Source organism: Leptinotarsa decemlineata, unplaced genomic scaffold, assembly GCF_025532065.1.
Source record: "Leptinotarsa decemlineata unplaced genomic scaffold, Ldec_3_MD MMD2_P_RNA_scaffold_4, whole genome shotgun sequence".
Classification (NCBI taxonomy): Eukaryota; Metazoa; Arthropoda; class Insecta; order Coleoptera; family Chrysomelidae; genus Leptinotarsa; species Leptinotarsa decemlineata.
Window position 1 is genome coordinate 856449 of NW_027412531.1, and position 18420 is coordinate 874868.

General features: G+C 32.5%; 2 protein-coding genes across 2 annotated transcripts in view; one reads left to right on the plus strand and one right to left on the minus strand.

Annotated features, from left to right (window-relative positions):
- The first annotated feature begins 4086 nt into the window (after positions 1-4086).
- LOC141487540 (uncharacterized) lies at positions 4087-6921 on the plus strand. The gene is made up of 6 exons (XM_074186633.1): positions 4087-4947; positions 5136-5399; positions 5550-5621; positions 5753-5821; positions 6472-6567; positions 6632-6921. The coding sequence occupies exons 1-6, from the start codon at positions 4807-4809 to the stop codon at positions 6917-6919; spliced, it is 930 nt and encodes a 309-aa protein (XP_074042734.1). The 5' UTR covers positions 4087-4806; the 3' UTR covers positions 6920-6921.
- A 1625-nt stretch (positions 6922-8546) lies between these two features.
- Positions 8547-18420, minus strand: part of LOC141487538 (partitioning defective 3 homolog) — a 60532-nt gene continuing 50658 nt past the window's right edge. Inside the window, 7 exon segments of the mRNA XM_074186630.1 lie at positions 8547-9482; positions 10631-10805; positions 15301-15436; positions 15806-15891; positions 15977-16045; positions 16320-16636; positions 18018-18163. Coding sequence (XP_074042731.1) covers positions 9020-9482; positions 10631-10805; positions 15301-15436; positions 15806-15891; positions 15977-16045; positions 16320-16636; positions 18018-18163 — 1392 coding nt within the window. The 3' untranslated portion in view covers positions 8547-9019.

Sequence of the window (18420 nt, forward strand, 5' to 3'; positions counted from 1 at the left end):
TATTCACACAAGAGATGCATTGTTGAATAGAATAACATTACATTGTGAAGCCATACGAAACGACCCTGGAATGCTATTTCAAGTACAGAGAGGGTGTCTTCGCAGACTAAGAAAATGTATAGAGAGAGAAGGTGGTCATATCGAGCAGTTTCTGTAGCGGATTTTTCATTTCTGTTTGCTCTTGAGGCTCTTGAGTTTCGTTAGTTAAACGTGTTTGCATTATAAAAATTCGTTATGAACATTTTACCTATCATTTCCATTTTCCTTAAAAACTAATATTTTCGAATAATGGTAGACATCTCAGGATAAATGTTGTTGAATTAACGTTATCATTATTATTTCTGCTTTGATAATTATTCATTTCAAATAATGGTGGACGAGCGGGTTTGATGTCGTCGAGTGAAACTAAATTTTTATCAAGACTCGTTGCTCCGATCGACTTTCCACACGAGTACTTTTATTCATAAAATTGTCCAAGTAACCTTAATTTGTTGAAAAATATTGAAAAATATCTGTCATTTCAAAGTTTTGGGGTGTGGACCATCGGGGGTAGTCCGTTCCTGACTTTGTAGCAAAACAACTGACTCCTGCATGAAAGCTCATCGAAGGAATTCATTTGTTTAGTCAATTACCAAAATTTGGATGATTTCGAATATTCACTTGAAAAGTTATCAAAGAAAAACATTTTTCATTTTCTATACATACCCGAGAGGAAAAGAGGAAGTCCAGGGACACCCTGTATATAGAACAATTTTCAGCTATATAAAATTAGTTTCATACTATTGCCTATCTATACAATGTGTCTTTTTGTAGTAACCAGTAAACCCAACAATATTATTTCAACAAGCTATATAGTATGCTATTTGGTATTGGTCCGTTATCGTTATTCATAATATTATTATGTTTACTTATTTCCACACTCTCATAGGCATCTAGTTGCCTGTTGTTATTAACTTGTCTAACTAATGACTTTATGACTTTATTGAAACCAAACTTTTTAATCTAGGATTTAGGGGTGTATTTTTGCAATGGCTCAAACATTTTCTTTCAGACCGTACAATGTTGGTCCTCAACCAATCAGTTCAGGAGTTCCTCAAGGCTCTGTCCTGGGACCGCTTATCTTTCTATTATTCGTCAATGATCTACCCAAATACTTCAACATCAACAACAATAGTCTCACTCTCTTTGCTGACGATACCTCCTTAGCGGTATCAGCACACAGTCTAGAGGAATTAGTCATCAATGGTCAGGTTTATAACACACTTCTTAGATTGGTGCAAGTTAAACAATCTGATTGTTAACTTGAATAAAACAAAATGTATCCATTTTAGTTCTTGATAAACAGCCTACTGTCTTTGATATTAGAGGGGTGGAATTGGTATCAACGAATTTTACAAAATTTCTAGGTGTCTATGTGGATGATTGCTTAAGATGGTCTGAACACATTACAGTCACTTGTAAAAAAGTTAACCAAGCGTACTATGCTCTCTCCAGAATAAAACATTTTATGCCCTTGCATGCCTTGCTGGACGTATATTATAGCTTGGTCTAAGGCCATTTAAGCTACAATGTGGTTCTTTGGGGATATGCCACCAACAAAGATAGGGTTTTTATTTCCCAAAAAAAAATTATCAGAAAATTATTTGATATCCCCTGGAGAGAATCGTGCAAACAGCACTTCATATCATATCAAATCCTGCTATTCCCTTGTATATTTAAATGCTTATTATACATCCACGATAATTTAACAAAATATAACACAAATTCTTCTTACCACAGTTACTCAACCAGAAATGGAAAATTGTTAAGTATTCCTAGACACAGATCCTCTAAATTTGAACAGTCACCCAAATATATGGGAATAAAATTATTCAATCACCTACCTGATCACTTTAAAACCATGAGTTTGATGTCATTTAAAAGAGAAGTTAAAAATTTGCTCCTGTCTAAGGCTTATTACAGTGTCAGTGAATTCCTTTTAGACGACTTTAGCTGATTGCGGTCCAGACTTTCATCCAGATTTTATTATTTTATTATACATCCAATTTTGACTAATTTTGTTTTTTTTTCTTTATATTTTATACATTTTATACTTTAAAACTACTGAGATATTTTATCTTAATGTATGTTTATTTTCTATTTTAACGTGTTGTACTGACATGTCCTATACGTTGTTAACGTCTCAAAGGATAAATAAATATTATTATTATTATTATAATCTTAAAGAACTGAAGTCTATGGAATGGTTTTGTTGCAAAATATGATGGGCGACTGCTGATTTTTCAGGTCTTCCATATTTTAAGTGTGCTATGTGTTCCTTATATCTTACTTTGATAGATCTTTTTGTCTGTCCATAATATTTTGCATCGCACTCCTTACATTCAATTTCGTAAATTCCCGACTTTTCCGAATTCTCGACTTTGTCTTTTGGAATTTATTTGTCACTAACACATACATTATTGTCAAAAGAAACGACTTTTTACAAAATAGTGTTGATAGTTATAATATGAAAAATGTTTCCCTTTTGAGTGAATGATTGGAATGAAATTTACCTGCATAACTAAATCCGCCTGGGAAAATGACACCTCGAAAAGAGTCTAGACTAGCGGCACCAGTTATTAAATCTTGCATCGTAATGTCCCAAACTCTGAAACCTGCTCTTACAAATGCAGCTGCCATTTCTCGGTCTCCATTTGTTCCTTCCTCTCTTATCACAGCTACAGAAAACAATCCACTTTCAATACCAGTGTCTTCATCAGGATCAAATGTCAGAACATATTTAGGACCTTTTCTATCGGAAAGAGAGAAAAATTCTGAGTCAGCACAAGATTCTATTGTCTGTAGCAGCTCTAGTTTATAATTTGTTTCTTCCCACATCTTCATAAGAGGAAGTACTGTACTTTCCAGGCAATCATTATTAACTGTAATACCTATTTTCGATTTAATGCCATAACCAACACTTTTGCCTATTTTAAACACGGGTACATTATGGTTCTGGAAAAAAATTGAAAAAAACACTGATTAGCTCTGAAAAATGTAGGAATATTTTCAATTAAAACAACTTGAGTAAGATTATGCTAAAATTATCTGTTTTAAAATCTGTTTTTCCGTTAATCAGAAGCCCTACATTCAGAATAATAATTACATTTCATTTTTTAATCGACCTTCTTTGGGAACAAAGTTGCTCGACATGTTCACAGTTGCTGTGAGAGGAGTATTCACCTTTCACCTTTGATCTGAATGATGAAATTGATATTTTGGTCCGATGCTCAGTTTATTGTTCAGCCAAGCGTGAACAATTGAAAACCATTAGTCAAAATATGGATCCTTAGCATATTAATAGTCTAAATTCTCAATCAATCAATCACTGTACTTTATTGTCTAAGAAAAAAATCTTATTGACAAAGCATATGAAAACAATACTATTACACAAAATAACATACACACACATATATATATATATATATATATATATATATATATATATATATATATATATATATATATATATATATATATATATATATATATATATATATATATACATACACATATATAACACATACACACACACACACACACACACACACACATAATATATATAAACAGAAGTTAATATCGGACATAGCACTCATGAAAGTGGCAAACCATAGACACGTGTTTCGGGCTTTTGGCCCATCATCAGTATGGTGCAGCCAAGTGTAAGGATGGGCAACACTTGGTTACCAAAAGATAGAAATACAAATGCACGGAGCCACCAACAGGAGCCAACCGCACATTTGTGAACACGAGATCTATCAACTGAAACCACAAATGTGCGGTTGGCTCCTGTTGGTGGCTCCGTGCATTTGTATTTCTATCTTTTGGTAACCAAGTGTTGCCCATCCTTACACTTGGCTGCACCATACTGATGATGGGCCAAAAGCCCGAAACACGTGTCTATGGTTTGCCACTTTCATGAGTGCTATGTCCGATATTAACTTCTGTTTCTATATCAAGACACTCAATAACTATCATATTTGTATATATATATATATATATATATATATATATATATATATATATATATATATATATATATATATATATATATGAAATATAAGCTATCAAGTAATTATAAAGAAAAATAAAAATAACAGGTGCAGACAAAATAAAAATATAATAAAATATAATAGTCGAAGTTATGTAAAATTTCCAGAACTGTAAAAAGTTCAAAAAATAAAACCTAAATCAGAAGCTGGTCTCAAAGCCTGTCTTCAAAATATTTGAACAAGCTGTAAAACGCTTTTAAGAGCAAAAGTTCTTTTACACGGTTACGGAATACCTTGTAGTCACTATACTTTTCATTTCGGTAGGTGAATGGTTGAAAATCTTCCGACTCTCAAACAAAACAGAATGTTTTGTTAACGTTGTTATTGGAATAGGCAGAGGTATGTCGTGAATTTGACGGGTAAAGTAGGTATTTTCTGATCTATAGCATTCTCTTCTTTTAAATATGAGACTTACGGCCGATTTCATAATCAATATCTAAAGTCCACTTTACCGAAAGGAGACTTTACACTAAAGTCCCCTTTAAAGTAGCTGTTGCCGTCATTTGGTTTCATAATTAATATTAAAGTGCCCTTTCCATAAAGTATCTTTTAAGTAATTTTTAAGATGTTGGTCAACCTGGAATTCATGGATTTTGACAAGATTTGTCATATTTGACGAGTATTTAAGTTCAGTGTTTGAATAAGTAAGGTTAAGAGTTGTGGTGTTTGATGTTTTTGTTATTTGTATTTGTGAGGACGATTGATTTGGACTGAAATGGAAATGGTAAATAATAATAAGAAAGTTCGCTCGTCAAATTTTTCTCGGGAGGAAGAAATGAATTTAATACAAGAAATTGAAAAATTCAAGCATATTTTAGAATGCAAAACTACTAATAAAGTAACGAATGCAGAAAAGGTATGTATTACAAGTACAAGCAATTTTTTGTGTGTATTTTATTTATTGTAGAATACATGTTAATGTAATCATAACCCTAATTTTACTTCATCAAGGGTGAAGGGTGTGAGCTTGAAATAATAAATTAAAACTATATATATCTATGTAGTTAGATACCTCAATATTAATAAATTTAAATATGATTTTAGGAAGAGGCATGGCGCAAAGTACTTTCCAGCTTCAACTCCAGAAATATACAAGTGAGAAGTATATCTCAGATTAAAGCAAAATTTGATAATCTGAAAACAAAAGCTAGAAAGGATGTGGCGAAACAAAAATCATATATGACGGGAACAGGGGGTGGTCCCGCAATAAAAATTGATTTAGATCCTGTAACAGAAGCAACCCTAAATATAATAAATATGAAAACGGTGGTGGGTTTGAATAACAGCTTGGATAGCGATTTCATAAATGTAATTACATTTTTTTATAACCAAATCATTTTGTTTTAACAGTTACCAAACTAAAATTTGGTTAATGGTTAAAAACATTATTTCTTTCATGATTTTATCTGTATTGGTTAGGGCAATAAAATTAAATATTAATTGTATGTGGTATTATAGGATCTTGGAATGGATGCATCATCTTCAGTTTTAAAGGAAGAACTTCTAAAAGAATATCCTCAACAATTTGTTGTAAGTAAATAAACCGTTTTTTAAATGATAATATATTAGCAACCTGTTAATAGTTGTCAAGATAAATTTGTTATTTTTTGTCTTGGGAACATACTTGTATAATATTAATTATTCTGAATATATTGTTACAGGATTCAGAAATGACAATAATTGCAGCAGGAGAAGCCAAAGATGAAATGTCAGAGATTTCTACGCAATCAGTAAGTTATAGATTTTTTTCACTACTAATCCATAGTTCGGAAAGACCTTTTATTTTGAATTGAAGGGTTTATATTTTTAGGAGTGATTAATTTTTGGGAAAGAAATTTTTTGGCTTTCTACTACTTCTTCTTGATACAAAAATTATGTGGGAATCTTCCAAAGAAAGGAAAGAAGTAATCAATTTGAAAATAAGTAACTCTATACATGGATGTGTACATCATGCAAAGAAACATCTTTCAGATAATAACTGGAAGGAAGTCCTCCTGAAACAGCTATTTTCATATAAACATTGAATTACATTACAAAGTATCTTCTGTATAATTCAGTATTCAGTATTGTTTCGAAAGAATTTTTTTCTGTCGTGTAATTCAATGTTCATATGAAAGTAGCTGTTTCAGGAGGGCTTCCTTCCAGTATGTGTCTGAAAATTGTTTCTTCGCATGATCTACACATCTATGTATAGAGTTACTTATTTTCAAATTGATTACTTCCTTCCTTTCTTTCGAAGATACCTACATTTTTTTTTGTATCAAGATGGAGAAGTAGAAAGCCAAAAACTTTTTTTCCCAAACCTTTTAATTTGTTATGCTGATTAAAGCTAATATTTAAGTTAGGACCTCAAAAAATGTAATAGTACATTTGCTTTTAGATAGTACCTGAATTTACTGAAGAAATTGTATTGGAGGAGAACCAGATATCACCTCCTACATCAGTGACACCCTCAGGGAGCATGTCTAGTAAAAAAGTGAGTTTTGAATTGTGTGTGGTACAGTTGTAATTTTTATTATATAACTCTTGTCTGTTCCCAGCAAACGCATATTAAGAAAAAAATCGATTGGAGTAGTTATGCACCTAATAATTTAAAAAGAAAAGCCAACGGAAAACTACACCCAACCAAAATAAACCCGTTATATAATGCAAAAGAAGATTATTATAAAAAGAAAAAGGAGCTTCTTGAAAAAACGGTAGAAGCAGAGGAGAAGGAGAGATCAAGGAGAAGGGAGAGAGAAGAAGAAGAACATTTAAAAAAAATGACTTTATTGGATTTAGAAATCAAATTAAAAGAAAAACAATTAAATAAATTAAATGTTTCATAAAACTGATTTTTAATTATTATTAGTATTTACAATCTAGCAAAATGTTCATTAATTATCAAATTCCTTATATTTTCTGCTATATTTGGATTATTTTCCATGGGGGGTAATACATCCTCATCGTCTTCCTCTATTTCATCTTCTTCAGTAAAGTTATCATTCATATCAATGGCAATGTTATGAAGAACTGCAGTTGCGACTATTACTGCCATTGTGGTCTCTAGTTTTAGTCTCATGCCAAACCTCAAAACGGGAAATCGTCTTTTCCATAAACCGTATTGACGCTCTACTACATTTCGAGTCCTTATTATAGACTCATTGTATAAATTTTCAGCAGGTGTTCTAGTTTGTTGTAACTTAGTCATAAGATATGGCTTTAGAGAATATCCACTGTCACCAATTAGCATATACTGACCAAATACACCATTTTCAAATTTTTGCTTTAAACTGCTATTATTAAAAATTGTTTGGTCATGCACCGATCCTGGCCATCTCACAACAATATCTCTTATTTTCAATTTAGCATCGCTTACTGTCTGAACATTTAATGCAAAATAAGATTTTCTACATCTGAATATTTCTGCATCATTTCCACCGGGAGAATCAATTTTAACTAATGTGCAATCAATTGCTCCAATGGTCTTGGGAAATGAAGCTATTTCATAAAATTTTTCAACTGCTTCTTCCAATTCCCTTTTATTTTCATACATGCGAATGTGTTGTCGGGCTAGTGAGGCAATAGCAATAGACACCTTTTTGATAATCCTGCTAGCTGAACTTCTAGACACTCCCATAAAATCTGATACGATTATTTGCATATTTCCTGATGCGTAGAATCTTAAAGTCAACAATAATTGTTGTAATGGTGTAATGCACCCACCTCTAAAAAATAAATAAATTTTTTTATAATTCTGTTAATAATACAAATTTTACAACTTACTTATTAGTAGGTAACTGAATTTGTTCTTTTATTTCATCTAGTAGATACAAAACAGTTTGTTTTTTTAAGCGAAAACGTTGGTAAAAGTCAAGCTCATCATATTTTTCGAAGCAGTCTGTTCTTTTCCTATACACTTTTGGTCTTCTAGTATAAATAAATTCTTCATCAGATGAACTTGAGCTAGACGTTTCAAAATTATTCATATTTTTATGATTATTATGGCTAAACGAACACAAAACTAGCAAACGTAGCGAGTAGCACAACAAATAACAATTATTAAAATTGAGGTTATGTTGTAGTTAAATGACACTTTAGCGAGTTGAAGTAGAGAAATCGACACTTTAACTTTGAAGGACGTTTTTGGCTTAAAGGACACTTTAACTTGGTTATGAAATCAAAAATATTTATTAAAGTATCATTTAAAGTTAAAGTAACCTTTATGTTTCTTTATGAAATCGGCCGTTACTGTTTCCAAGATAAAAATGCAGTGTACAGTCAGTAATTTATTATTGATAAATAGGGGTTTACAATGGTCCCTAATATTGGCTTTGTAGATGAATTTCACTGCTCTTTTTTGCAAAACGAAAACAGATTGTAGCAACTGTTTGCTACAAAACCCCCAGAAGGCGACACCATATCTCAAGTGAGATTCGATTAAAGCGTAGTACGCAGTTTTACCAGCAGTTGCTCCCAGTTCTTTAGTGATAACTCTAATGGCATAACAGCTAGATGAAAGTTTTTTGTTCAGATATTTTATATGATCTTCAAATTTCAGAAAGTTATCAATCCAAATTCCCAAGAATTTAGCAGATTGTTTATTTTCTATCATATGAGTTTGAAGGCAGAAATTTCCGTGCACAAATTTAAATGATAGAATGTTAGTTTTGCTGAAGTTAAAACATAGTGAGTTTGAGTCACACCAATACTTAATTTTTTCTAAATCAGCTTTAATGGTACTCTTCAAGGAAACCAAATCCTTTCCACGCCACAATAAAGTGGTGTCATCTGCAAATAGTGTAATTTTCCCAGCAATATTGATGTTAGGAAGATCATTCACATATAGGAGAAATAAGATAGGACCTAGAACAGATCCTTGAGGAACTCCACGGCATATTTTGGAGAGACTGGATGTTTTATTTCCTACCTTGACAATTTGATTTCTGTCAGAGAGAAAAGAGCTGAACCTGAGAGCCTTGACTGGAATGATGTGAACCTTGACTGGAATGATGAGAACTCTGACTGGAATGATGAGATCCTTGATTGGAATGATGTGAGTTTTGACTGGAATAAACTTGGGAAGCCTGATGAGAATTTGGCTGGGAGGACTGATTTTGCGTGTGAGAATTTTGATTTGATGTGTGGGAATTTTGGACGGAATGCGGCAAAGGTTGCTTTTGATGGGAGTTCTGTGAACTGGAAGTGGACGGCTGTTTTTGTGATGAATGATGTGGATCTTGTAATCTATCTGAATGGCTACTGTGGCTTCGATTGTCAGGATCTTGATTTTGTTGCTGCTGCTGCTGCTGCTGCTGTAATATGTTAGCATTTGAGTCGAACTCGTTTGTGTGATGATAGTGCTGTACAGGCTCCGTATTTTGGAATTCTATTTTCCTATGTTTTCCAAACCTGCCAAGAAAAACTTCAAATTATATTCCTTATAATCTATATTGTTGTGGAAAGTTACGAAAGTGAATCCACCAGTAATGTATTATTTCAACTAAAAGGCAAGGAAGAAATTTTTGATTTATTGTCATCCCAGGATCATTAATGATGTCTCAATCGATATTATTCAAATAATTCTTCCAGTTTTTCAAACCTGCTTGGGTAATTGTCTGAAGTTTTGCCTGCAATTACGTTAGACCTCATCAAAAGTAAAGAGGCGACAGAAGAAGTGCTCTATTGTCTTCAAATCACATTCTATATCTTTCAAGTTTCTGGTCTCCAACACTATAGCTCCCTCGGTATTACATGAACTTATCTTAGTGTTCGGTTATATTGTACTATTGAGCCCATATGAGGCCAGTAAAGTATTATATTTTGTTTTTAATATTTGTTCTAGCACTTTCATCATCACATCGATAAAGATATCAGAATCATCTGATGGTGATCAATAAATAGTGAGGATACATTTTTTTGTGTTCACTAGAATCATATTTCCATAATGTGGATTCTATGGTATTTCATCGATTACCATGTAGTTAACAAAGCTAGAACTATCTTGTTTTGCTCAAAATAGTTACTCCTCTGTAGATATGAATCATGTTACAAAATACATCTATAACAGAATAATATTCAAACAAGTACCTACTACACAGATGAACTATTTCACTATTGAATAGAGAACATGACACTGAAACCCTAGAGACTTCAATTCCATAAATTCTTTCCTAAACACATGTTCCAAAGAGAACTCGATTAAATTCAATATCTGTGACATCGATGATGTTACTCTAATGTGGAATCTTAGAATAGATATATGCAAAAATTTCAGAACATCTTTTTTGTGGGTTTGTGCCCTTTTTACAAAAAGAACAAAAATATTGCCATATGATATCTAGATATTAGCCTTTAAGCCTACAGCTCCCGGGCCTTGAAAGTTTTAAAGTTGAGTAGAAAAATCTTTCGTAGTGCTGTGAAGATAAAAAAGCTTCTCGGTCTTTTCAATCTTTGAAAAATCTGTAATATACATCTATAATTCCATGGAATATCTCCCTTATTTCAACTGATTTGTTTACTTTTCCACATAATTATAACACATTTTTATTAGTCTGTACCTGAACATGGAGCCAATTCCTTTGAAGATCCCTTGTTTCTTCTTAGCCGATTTACTTTTATTGTCAATAGCTGCATTCAAAGAAGATTGTCTTGGTGCTCCTCTCACATTATTAAAGCCATCTATTTCTCTTTCATTTTCCATTGGTCCATCTAAGAGCCAATGCTTTTTGGCACCTACAAAAGTCAAAATTTTGGTTGAAGGAATGATCGACATTAATATTCATTTGCGATTTAATTTATTTATGGGCACCTATATAGTTTTTCAAGTTACGTAATCAATGTCTAGCTGCATTATCCAGGAAATACCCTTAGAAAACATGAGTTGACATCATATATGGAAGTAAAACGGAAGGGATTTCGAACCACCAGAGTCTCTTTTCTACTACTACTACTACTACCACTGATAAAAATCAATTTGTAACAGAAAAAATACTTTTTGTTGATTTGTTGATTTACTGGTTATCATTTGCAAAAATTTAAATCAGGGTTTTAGCTTTGAAATGGTTTGAAAACTGCTTATCTCAATAACCACTAAGTTGAAATAAACATGTGATTCCAAAACCCATTTTTGATATTATAAGCTTTCAATTACTCTAACTCAAAATGAAACCAATGTCTATTGAAAACACTTTTCCCTCCTTTCAATATATTCTTTTACGCCAGAGGTTCCAAATTCTACTTTCCATGTGAAACCAATTTGTTGTTGGAGGTTTTTCCGTGATTAACAAATTAATTTTTGTTGATTAACTTTGAGCTTCTATTATTAAAAATGAAAGATGTACTAAACCAACCTGGTGAATTATTTCAAAAAGTTGTTAATTCAATAACGTTTTTAAAATAATATAACACTAACTGTTCTGCTCTAGATAGAAGATATTTCTATTATAAATAGCATGAAATAATATTTAACAAAACGAAAAATTTAAAGGCGAATGTCCAACTGCTTGCCACAATGTGAAATGAAATGTTGCCTCAGGTCTTCGGATCTGAACAAGTAAGATATTTATTACCGGGGTCACAAAGAACCACAACCAATTTTTTTCTTTTAGTATCTCAACTGAATTGGTTTTATTTTGAACTGTGATCAACAGCCGGGTTACTTCAGTTCTTACCAAACAAAAATTAGAATATTAAACGATTGAAACTATTATTTGAAATAATTGTTAAACCTAAATGAGAATTGATGATTTATATAAAATTCATAAATGTGACATAGGTGGTTTTCAGAGCTGGCGAATAAAAGCTTTTACTCGAAAATGGTTTTCAACTATTGAATTATTTTTTACTTTTCAGTTATCGCTGGACATATTCCTTAGACTGTTCATATCAATCAATCAATCAATCACTGTACTTTATTGTCTAAGAAAAAAATCTTATTGACAAAGCATATGAAAACAATACTATTACACAAAATAACATATATAACACATATATGCACATATATACACACACATATATATATATGAAATACAAGTTATCAAGTAATTATAAAGAAAAATAAAAATAACAGGTGCAGACAAAATAAAAATATAATAAAATATGATAGTCGAAGTTATGTAAAATTTCCAGAACTGTAAAAAGTTCAAAAAATAAAACCTAAATCAGAAGCTGGTCTCAAAGCCTGTCTTCAAAATACTCGACCAAGCTGTAATACGCTTTTAAGAGCAAAAGTTCTTTTACACGGTTACGGAATACCTTGTAGTTCACTATACTTTTCATTTCGGTAGGTAAATGGTTGAAAATCTTCCGACTCTCAAACAAAACAGAATGTTTTGTTAACGTTGTTATTGGAATAGCAGAGGTATGTCGTGAATTTGACGGGTAAAGTAGGTATTTTCTGATCTATAGCATTCTCTTCTTTTAAATATGAGACTTACTGTTTCCAAGATAAAAATGCAGTGTACAGTCAGTAATTTATTATTGATAAATAGGGGTTTGCAATGGTCCCTAATATTGGCTTTGTAGATGAATTTCACTGCTTTTTTTTTGCAAAACGAAAACAGACTGCAGTAACTGTTTGCTATCTCAAGTGAGATTCGATTAAAGCGTAGTACGCAGTTTTACCAGCAGTTGCTCCCAGTTTTTTAGTGATAACTCTAATGGCATAACAGCTAGATGAAAGTTTTTTGTTCAGATATTTTATATGATCTTCAAATTTCAGAAAGTTATCAATCTAAATTCCCAAGAATTTAGCAGATTGTTTATTTTCTATCATATGAGTTTGAAGGCAGAAATTTCCATGCACAAATTTAAATGATAGAATGTTAGTTTTGCTGAAGTTAAAACATAGTGAGTTTGAGTCACACCAATACTTAATTTTTTCTAGATCAGCTTTAATGGTACTCTTCAAGGAAACCAAATCCTTTCCGCGCCACAATAAAGTGGTGTCATCTGCAAATAGTGTAATTTTCCCAGCAATATTGATGTTAGGAAGATCATTCACATATAGGAGAAATAAGATAGGACCTAGAACAGATCCTTGAGGAACTCCACGGCATATTTTGGAGAGACTGGATGTTTTATTTCCTACCTTGACAATTTGATTTCTGTCAGAGAGAAAAGAGCTGAACCATTCGAGGGTTGGCCCTCTGAAACCATAAAGAAATAATTTCTTCAGCAATATTCTGTGATCTACACAGTCAAAGGCCTTAGAAAAATCACAGAATACTGCAGCGGCCGCCTCGCCTTGATTTAGGCCTAAATATAATAATAATAATAATAATATTTATTCGTTCATAACGATCATAACATGATGACATAGAACAAGTCAATAATAAAAATAAAAAATAAATATGATAGATAAAATAAAATAAAATCTAAATACATAGACAGAAAACCCCGTTGATTGAAACAGTCGATTATATGATTGAAACCGTAGGTACATCAAAATTAAATATAATTATGAACTGAGCCACATTTGGTAATTGTGTTGGCATTCTAATCAACCCATGAAGGCATTAACCAATTATACATTACATAGGATCTTTCAAATACTCATCAACAGAGTAATAGGCTTTGTCAATTAAAAGTTGTTTCACATACTGTTTGAATTCTCTCAGCGACATTTCTCTAACATGAGGTGACAATTTATTAAATAATTTGATACCCATATAAAAAGGACTTGATTCGGTCCTGGCCAGTCTGTGAATTGGTATTTCCAATAAAGTTGAATTTCTTGTACTGTATTTGTTTCTATTCAATGGAGCAAACAATTGTCTGTCTGATTTTACAAACATCAGTATCTGGTAAATATAAATGCAAGGTAAGGTTAAAATTTTTAGGATTTTGAATAGTTCTTTACAGCTCGTGCGTCTACTTACTCTTTGAATATTTCTGACAGCTCTCTTTTGTAAAATAAACACCCTTTGCGCTTCACTAGATAAACCCCAAGCTGATATGCTATATGAGATTAAAGAGTGAACATGTGCATGATAAAACATAAGTAATACAGATTTGTCCACAATTTTATTAAGTTGATACAGGCAATAGCACATTGGTGATATTTTTTTGCACATTTCATGAATGTGATGATTCCACTTACAATCTTCTGAGAGGTTAAATAGCTCTTCCAAGAAGTCAAAGATAGCATCGCTAGTATTCTTACATGATTGAAAGCCAAATTGGGCATTGTTTATTATATTATGTTTTGTAAAGAAGAATATCATTCTTTTCTTGACAAGTTTCTCTATAAGTTTCGATAGAGATGGTATAAGAGAAATTGGTCGAAGGTTTGACGGCTCGTTCGCTGCACCCCCCTTGTGAGTAGGAATAACTAAAGCAGTTTTCAGGACGCCAGGAAATGTTCCAGTTGTGAAAGACACATTAATTGAATCCGCCAGAATATGAAGAACCTGATTGGAAAGATTTTCAAAAAGTTTAATGGATACTTCATCAATCCCGTGTGTTTTTTTATTTTTGATATATTTTAAAGTTTCTCTAATTTCCTCAACATTTGTATGATCTAATATGAATTCCTCGGGTATATTGATATTTTTAGGTAATCTAAGGGGTTATTTTGTGCTGTTATAGTGGATGTAAGTTTTTCTGCTATTGTGCAATAAAAATTGTTGAGAGAATTTGGATCAATCTCCAATTGAACTGGGAGTATGTTTGTCTTTCCCCTTAGCTCATTGACTATGGCCCAGTTTTCTTTAGATTTTCTCATTCAATATGTCTCTAACAACATTTTTTGAGAACCATCAAATTATCCCGAACCTTTGCCGAATTAAAACTCAATTTCTAATGATAACCATATCATGGGAGTACATAAAAACTAGTCCGCAATCTTGGGCGGTCCGTACTCTCATCAGCAAACCTTTTTATTGGAATTGAAAAAAAATCCACTATCTTGTACGGTCCGCCATGTTGATTGTTCATTACTCAACTAATTCAAATGTGTATACAAAATTTCAGCACAACCAGTTGAGGATAACTGCTTTAAAATTCAGTTGCAAAATTTGAACAAAAATAACATATATGACTCCATAACAATTCACTATTCATATATTTTTATAAATAGGAATGGAAACATTTCGGAAACACTAACTTTCCGAAAAATTCAAATCAAGATTCTCTATGCCACCAATAAAACTAATTTAAGATCTCCAGTTGATGAACTTTTCCAAAATTTACTCAGTATTGACAGGGACAGTTCAATTTTTATACTCACCAATTTCACTTCTGTGATTAGGATCTACGACAGCAGCTCTAAAACTTTCTTCACAGCCCCTTCCTCTTATAACTTTGAGTGCTCCAGAAGGTCCTCTATAGCTGTAAGCTGGATCACCTTCTTCCTGCATCTGAATCTGAAATTAAGAGTTTGATAATTAAGATATTTATACTATCTGAAATAGAATATTACTGGAGTTTTTTTCCCAACACCAAATCGTTATTTTTAACACCTCGACACGTGTTTCGATCACCAAGTGATCATCTTCAAGAGGAAGATAAAACTGGAAACTTCACGAAACTAAAGCTATTTATACTATACAGATGTATCATACAGGTAAACCATACAGGTATACCACCCATACAGGTATACCACCCTAAATTAATTTTACAGTTAGCCTTATCTTATAGATAAAAACTCCAGTAATATTCATTACTACACCAAAGGTTCCAAACAGTACATCATAACTATCTGAAATAGAATAAACTACTTTTTCAAATCTTACCTCCTGAACCATCGTCTGTAAAGATTCCAAACTAGAAGACTTCTTCATGCCTAGACTAGGGCCTAATTGGCCCAGTTTATCTGCATCTACAACAAAAAATAAGAGAAATTTATTTCAGAGAAAATATTTTAAGTTGAAATAATGGGGTAATGAAAGACAAGAAATGCTTACACTCAGGATGTTCCGACGATCTATTAACGCTAATGACCGATTCCACTGAACCAACTCGTACTAAGCTAGCTGTTGGATGAGGTGAAAACATAAACATTAGCACATACTAGCACACTAGAATTGTTATTGACAAAATTATAAAACAGCAAAACTAACGAAACAAAAAAATATAATGAATGAATCTATGTGTAAAGCCAAATAAATGTCAACTAGATAATTTTTTAGAAGAATCTGTAAAACTATTCAGTTGATTCTCCAAGAATGCCTATTAGTATATTCATAAGACTTGCTGCAATATAATATGAAACACTACACAAAAGCATTTAGCTGAATCTAGACTTACTATCTTTGCCCATCCTCTCTTCTCTCAATTTTTTGGAACGCTGATAGGTATTTGTATTCTTGGCGTCTAAAGTAGCATGTCGCTTTTCTGACATACTCTGCCTACCAAAAGCATCTCTACTAAAACCTTTGGGATTTTCGAGAGACAATTGGCTGGCATAAGTGGCATCAATACCCTGTATGGTAGTTTGTGACGATGATGTATCAGTGCTTTTGTCACCATTACTGCCAGATATGCTTGCTTTTCCATCGGGTTCATGGTCATTCCTGTTTTCTGGTAAACTGTTGCTCATTTTGTTAGTGATATGTACATTAATTCTGAAAATATATCATCGTTTAGAAACTTGGCACTCTAGTCATTTGTTTTTTTTTTGCATTTGAGTGTCAGATCTATAATTTAATATATATATATATATATATAATGGAAAAACCAACATCTATTATTCTATTTTACTCAAATTAGATTCATGGACCCAGTCTTGGGAAGTAAGTCATAAGAAATTATGAGCAGTAAATCATTAAATTTCAGTAGAAACATTCATGCACGAGCATCGATATTATTTTTATATACTTACTTATGATAGCTGTGTCCACTAGTTCAAAGTTTTTAGTAGTAACATAAAAACATACGCAGACTGTTCAAAAAATAAGATGAACTTTCATTTTTCTAACAAACTATTTATTTATTCATCAATTTCTATTTTGTCCCTTTCAAAGTAGTCCCATTCAGGTATAATAAACTCGTGACAGCTTTTTTTTTCAACCTTCGAAGCAGTTCTGATATGCACTTTTTGTTATGTTCTTGAGCTCTCTGAGCGATTCAGTTTTTATCTCCAAAATGGTCGTAAAACAGTGTCCTTTCATGGGTATCTTCAATCTTAGGAATAGAAAAAGTCACACCGGGGCAAATCTGGTAAATATGGGGGCTGAGGCATGATTGCGGTGTTGCTAAAAATAGCGAACAAGCAATGATGAGTGAGCAGGTGCATTATCGTGATGCATAAGCCCTTAATTGCTTTTTCACAATACCGGACGTGTATTCCTTCTCGCAATCGGCGCATAACTTCATGAAAATACCCCTAATTGACCGTACGACCATGTAACGAGAACTCCTGATGCAATACGCAACAGTTACAATCACTGTATGCATGCATATTGCATGAGCCAACCGATATTCCGACATCCTCTCTCTAATATTGACTCTTTATAACATATTTCTTCACTTTCTTAACATTTTCATTGGTTGTTGGGCAAGCGTTGTCATTCACATTTTCTTGACTTTCTGTAAAAAGCTTGTACCAGTTGTAAACATTTTTCTGACTCAGAGTACAAGCACCGTATGTCACTGTCAAGATTTCAAGTATTTTTGAGCACTTAATTCCGTTTTTTACATAAAATTTGATGCACATTCTTTGGTCCATTTTTTTCACTAGCAGAAAATTGCAGAACAAGCAAAACACTTTCTTACTTTTATGCCTTTCACTAACAAACTAAACACGCTAAATAGCTGAAACATATGTTCGAGACAAATATACCAACATAAAAAATCGCTAAACGAATGTACGCAGCCCGCGAAATTTGAACCTTCATCTTATCTTTTGAACAGATCTCGTACAGACATAAATATTTAAGTTCGTAAGATTTGAAACTTGTGACATACGACCTAAGATTGGGTGCCTGAATCCACCATTGTACTTACTGTTGATTAGGATGTGTCATAACTCTAGACCCATACTCGTCTTCTATAAGAATTGGTTCAGCTGTTGCCATATTTACAGTAGTGCTCGTCATATTTCCAAAAGAACTATTGCCTAACATACTGCTAGTCCACGTATCATGGGTAGCCTAAATAGAATGAGAATGAAATTGCCCATTAATCAACATTAAATCATATTGAAATTTTAAATAACCTGACAAATGGAAAGCCTCATTCATTAACTATAGGAGAATATTGAATAACGGTTGTCACAGTAAATAGAACCAATTCATTTAATAAATATGAATCTCGATAATCCATAGAGTTTAAAAATGTAGTCATTATCTTAATGCCCTCCATGTTTTCGAGATTAGAAGTATACATTCTGAGGGTATGATTATTTTTT